Genomic DNA, 5,450 nt, shown 5'->3' with positions numbered 1-5,450 from the left:
TCATATAATAGACTGTCTTTAAATTGCATATTAAAGTTGGCTATAGCATTTAATTCTTGCATATGAAGAAGGCAGAAAAGCACACATGGTTGGATGAGAAGACTAAGAGCCGGCTCTAGCGCTTGCACATGCTGCAAGCTAGCTCTTCTGCCTCGTAGCTTGTGCTACACCCTGGCTACAGATTTAGCATCCGCTTCACTCTCTCTCCTTTCCACTTAGGATTTAAATGACATGGCACTTGCTATAGTCTGTTGAGTATGCCTTATTAGACTTGCTCTAGTGTAACATCTCTCGCTTCTTCAGCTTAACTATGAGCCCCTTTTTCATCTCCAGTATACAAGATGACTTAGGCTCGATGCATTGCCCTTCCATTACCTCAACATCAAAGTTCCACAACGTTGAGGCGATGACTGTCTTCATCTGCATAACCGCGATGTCCTTGCCGAGGCACATCCTCGGACCCGAGCTGAAGGCCAAGAACTTGTGAGATGGTACGTACCTCAGCTCGTTGCCATCCTCCGAGAGCCACCTATTTGGATTGTAGTTGAGGCAGTCTTTACCCCATATACCCTCCATTCTTCCCATGGAGTGGAGAGAAATAAGGATGGTGTCGCCGGCATGCACCTCATGACCACTCGGCATGATATCATTGGCGGCCACCATCTTGCGCTCGAGAGGGGCTGGTGGGTACAACCTGAGAGTCTCGTACAAGACAGCTCTCAGATAGACTAGAGATTTAGTCTCGTCCGGCTCAAAGATCACCATGGCATCTGGATGGGCCGCTACTTTGTGTGATGCAATCGGTGAGAGTTCATTGCGGATGATTGACACAATATTAGGGTTCTGGGAAAGGTTGTAGAAAATCCATGTCAGGGCCGTTCCAACTGTGTCCCTCGCAGCGATCATGTAGCTAATGGTCAATGCATTGAACATGTCATCTTCGGTATAATAGGGGTCGTCGAGGAAGGAAGACATTATATCAACACCCTCATGTTGCTTGCCATTACCAACGGAAGAAGCATTAATCATCCTCCTCTCCGTCATCTCCATGACAAACACACGCAACACCTTGTGTGCTGCCTTGAGCTTCCTCTCAGGGCCGATGTTCAGCCACCTCATCAACTTCCAACAAGAAGCCGGCACCACAACCCGAAAATATGCCACCTCCATGACTGTGTCCATGGCGACTGCGGCTTCCATGGGAGGCATGTCCAAAGATAGAAGGCCGGGGTCCACGCCGAAGAGAGGCATAGCAGCAAGGTCAAACATTAACCTCGACATCAGTTCTTGCATGTTGAACGAAGTGCCGGTGCTCGCCATGTGCGTAAACAACAGGAGGAGGTTGTTCTCCACCTTGTCGCGGCACCAAGCCTCAATCCTTGCAACCAACCGCAGGCTGCTGAGCACGCTCTTGATTTTCGTGCGCTGCCGACGAGCTGGCTCACCGTCGATGGTGAAGATGCCGCCGCTCATGATGTCGAAGATTGCGGCAAACTCCGCACCCTTGGGGAAGTTGGTGTAGTTCGTCGTGAAGATGTGCCGGATGTTGGCGGGATCGCATGTGACGAACAACCGCATCCCGGTCCCGGGTGGGCCGTGCGCCCTGAAGTTGTGGCCTGATCCGGCGAGGACCAGGGTGAAATAGTCATTCATCTTGTGGAGGTTGGCCAGGAAGGAAGGGAACATGTGCAGTATTGGCCAGTTTGTGGGGAGCACTGCTGGGTTCTTTGATCTACAACTAGCCTTGGAGTACAAGTAGTACAGGGGAAGAACAAGTAGCACGAGTGCGGTGTAGATGGGAAGCTCTTGCGAGAACATAACTGACATTGTTAGCGTCAGTAGTGTGGGATATGCTAGCAGCTACTAAGATGTATTCTTCAATGAACATGGCTATGGCCGGGTTCATATTTATAGAGACAAGTTTGGTACCTCCGTGTGATATTGGGTTGGCTGTGAGTGAATGAGCCCAAAGCCTAGTACTGTTTACTTACTTCTAAGTTGCTGTTGGTTTTTGTTGAGCAACATGAACCTTTTTTTTTGGGATTAATTGTGATTTCCCGCAAAAATAAATTGTTGATTGTGATTAAGTTGCACTACTACAGGGTTAGCTCTATGCCAATGCAAATAATCTGCCCAACCGCCAATTCTTTTCTTTTCGAAACGAGGATGGCCTTTAAAAAAATATAATGTGAATTTTGTGTATTAACAATGATTTTAAAAGAACGGAGAAAGAGAGAGAGAAATCTAATCGAGCCTCTACACATATTTTTACTGCTCCACTAGCTAACTAACCGACGCACACACTAACTCCATGCATGCACACCACACCGGTCACTAACGCATGACCCGTCCATCACTTGCACATGCACGGCAAACAAACTTGCATGCAGCTAACAAACTACTCCCTCCGTTCCAAAATAGATGACCCAACTTTGTACTAAAGTTAGTATAAAATTGGGTCATCTATTTTGGAACGGAGGGAGTAACTAACTAGCACACCAGTTCTCATGGCTTCAACTAATTGCTTAGCCGGTTGGAATTCAACCGCCCACACGCTTCCCGCATCACACGACCCATCACTCTTTCAACCGCCGGTCGGAATTCGGTCGCGTAGCGCAGCACCGCAGCTTCAGGTTGCCATCGGCATCTCACCGTGCTCGTAGCATCGCATGGTGGCTTAGCATCTCACCTTTTCTGCACGCATCCGTTGAAGCTTCATCGGACTAGCTACTCCCTAACCTATGCTACATGCATAACAGAAGCAAACTAAACATGCAGATATAATATATAAAAATTAGTGGTAACAACGGAGTCATAGTTTTTCTTATTCATACCGTTGTTGGCTATTCTGTTAATTTTCATACTTTATTTGCGTGGATAAATAAGGGAAACAAAGTGATTAGTTTGCAAACCATAAGATAATAAGAAATTCATGATAGTCTTTCGTAGAATCTCTTGTTCAGTCGTAGGTGAACCTATTTATCTATTTGTTTATGTATGCCCAACCTTCTCTGCCTCATTGAGGGAATGCATGCAATTGCAAAGTCCCACGAGACGGGGAAGACATTGTTGGCCTAAAACATCCGCGGCGGCGAGGGCACAAAAGGGCTGATGGTTAGAGTCAAGGGTGTGTGTCGACGGTACTGAAATAAGCTCTGGGGTGGGGGTGCTTGGAGAGATCGGGAGTAGCAACCACTCTAACCGGGTGAGCCAGCCAGACGATCATGACGCACAACCCACCTGTCGCAACTGGACCATCCCGACCCGTGGCGACGACGTTGAACCCCGTGCGACAGGGCAAAGCCAGGGCCATTGGTAGAGCGCCCGCCGCCGCCCAATGACGGGTGCCCCAGTGCCCCTCGGATGCCCGGTGATCCGAGCCGTCCGAGCATATCAGACGCTCGGAGAGCCCCCGAGAGGCCCCCATGGAAAGCAATCGCCGGATGGATTGCTCGGAGGCGCTCTCTACCCACTAGCGTGCCTGTCGCAACCGACCCTTCCTGGCATGGGGCGAGGACGCCGCCAGGCGGTTCAGGGCACGACTTCGCATGAAAGAAAGCATGTGGTGGCTCACTTGCGGGCATTCCCGACGCCGCCCAATGACTGTGGCCCCGGGCTCGTCGGGCGATCCACCTGTCATGGACATCCCAGTCGGGTCGCCCTGATCTGAGCCATCCGGGCAAATCGGATCGGCTCGCGACGCTCCCGAGTAGCCACCGAGCAACAGACGGCTCGAAGGCGCTCTTTGCCCGTGAGGCGCCCAGGGTGGAGGGTACTCCACCATCCTTTATAGGAGTATAATTTCCTAATGCAAGCAGCCAATTGCTATTCTTTTGGCATGGATATTATTCTTTGTTAACTCACTATTGTAGCTGGATTCTTTCTCAATTGATTAATCCATTAATAATGTTTGATCTTTGGTGCACTATTCCCTGTTGCAATGCATGGCTTCAAAGAATATATATTTTAGTTTGATCATACACATAGCGATGTATGTACATATATGCACGCTGCCATTGCATCTGATAACAATGCAAGGCCCATTCCATGTTGTATGTTTTGTTTCTTTGATAAGTTACATAGTTTTCCAAGTGCACATATGACAACTAAGCTGCTTAGATTGGATTTAAATAGTATTGTCCTCAAGCTGCAGTGTGGAGCTTTAGCACTTAACTTCTTGACATGCTTGGATGATTAATTAGAATGCGCATTTTTCCTGTGATAGCTAATTAAGTATTAGGTGCAACTTAAGCATATTTAATTTCTTTTCTACCACTTCTTGTCATATAATGAGCTGAGTCAGAGGCGAGGCAACACATGATCACGATAAAGGGTTTCCCCCTGCTTTATATATAAAGCAGGCAGTCGATACATCCAGTTTGCTGGGGGCACATCACAACAAAGCCCAAAAGGAAAAACAAGAAGAAAAAAGGAGAAATAAATGCCGACATCGGCAGATCAACGGAGAAAGGAAGCCCGGCGACCGCTGCATCCTCCGAAGAAGTACCACCACGCTCCCAGCATCCCGAAGTGTCGTGCACCAAGCAACACCTTAAAGAAGGGATGAGGTGGCGGCACCGTTGTTGCCCGAACAAGTTCTAGGGTTTCCCCCGGTACACGGGGGGTAGTGGGGAAGGGTACACCCGACGCCCCTCAAGAGGGACCGATGGCGCCAGCAGGCGTCACCACGTCTGTGCCGGACAAACCGACATGGATTTTTCCCGATTCACGACCACCACCACCACCCCAGGCATTTCAACATGCATCATCCCAACATCCGCCCACCAGCGTGTGCCACCACGATTACCGGGCAACCCTTGCCGCCTCACTGGAGCAGCAAACACGTGACCTGAAGATGGAAAGGGAATAACGGCCACGGGAACGACCACAACGCGGCCGGAGGGAGGGGACAGCCTCCACCGCCTCAGTGGGGCCGACCGGACGTGGCGACAAGGACTTATCGGGCACCGAATACCCGGCCGGGTCCACTTAGTCCCGGACAGTCCTGTCACCATGCTGCAGCGCGCCGATCAACGAAGCCCTCACTGCCCGAAATCGCCGCCGCCACGCCACCACCAGGGAACGACGCCGCCAAACGCTGATCCACCGGCCCGCCCAACTCGGGTGAGGCCCAAAATGGCCCAGATCTAGGCTGGCCGGGCGCCGCCAAGCCCAGTGGCACCGCGCCGCCCCACGGCCAACGGTTGCATCGCCGCGTCGAGCACCACCGCGGCCCGCGGCATCACCACGAAGGGCAGCACCGAAGCCGGCCATCACCACCCGAGCAGGGGAGGGCCGCGCGCGGGGAGAGGAATGCCCACCGCCGCCAGCCCCACGCGGATGAGGACCGGCGGCGCACGCTGACGACGGTGGGAGGAGGGAGGGACGCGGGGGAGAGCTGGAGGGGCGCTAGGGAAGGGCCCCCGGCCGCCTCGCTCGGGGAGGCGGCG

At 51.7% G+C, this 5,450-nt stretch overlaps 1 protein-coding gene across 1 annotated transcript; it reads right to left on the bottom strand.

The window, feature by feature from the left end:
* Window positions 1–1,868, bottom strand: LOC123172210 (noroxomaritidine synthase 2). The gene has a single exon (XM_044589222.1). It carries the CDS (start codon window positions 1,825–1,827, stop codon window positions 277–279), a length of 1,551 nt encoding a protein of 516 aa, XP_044445157.1. The 5' UTR covers window positions 1,828–1,868; the 3' UTR covers window positions 1–276.
* Between the last annotated feature and the right edge of the window lie 3,582 nt (window positions 1,869–5,450).

Source organism: Triticum aestivum, unplaced genomic scaffold, assembly GCF_018294505.1.
Source record: "Triticum aestivum cultivar Chinese Spring unplaced genomic scaffold, IWGSC CS RefSeq v2.1 scaffold18334, whole genome shotgun sequence".
NCBI classification, from domain to species: Eukaryota; Viridiplantae; Streptophyta; class Magnoliopsida; order Poales; family Poaceae; genus Triticum; species Triticum aestivum.
The sequence above is the reverse complement of the archived record's forward strand: the minus strand, read 5'-3'. Positions and strand labels throughout refer to the sequence as shown.

Excerpts from the sequence above, each read along its gene's own strand:
- LOC123172210 (XM_044589222.1), bottom strand. The coding sequence starts at position 1,827 with ATGTCAGTTATGTTCTCGCAAGAGCTTCCCATCTACACCGCACTCGTG.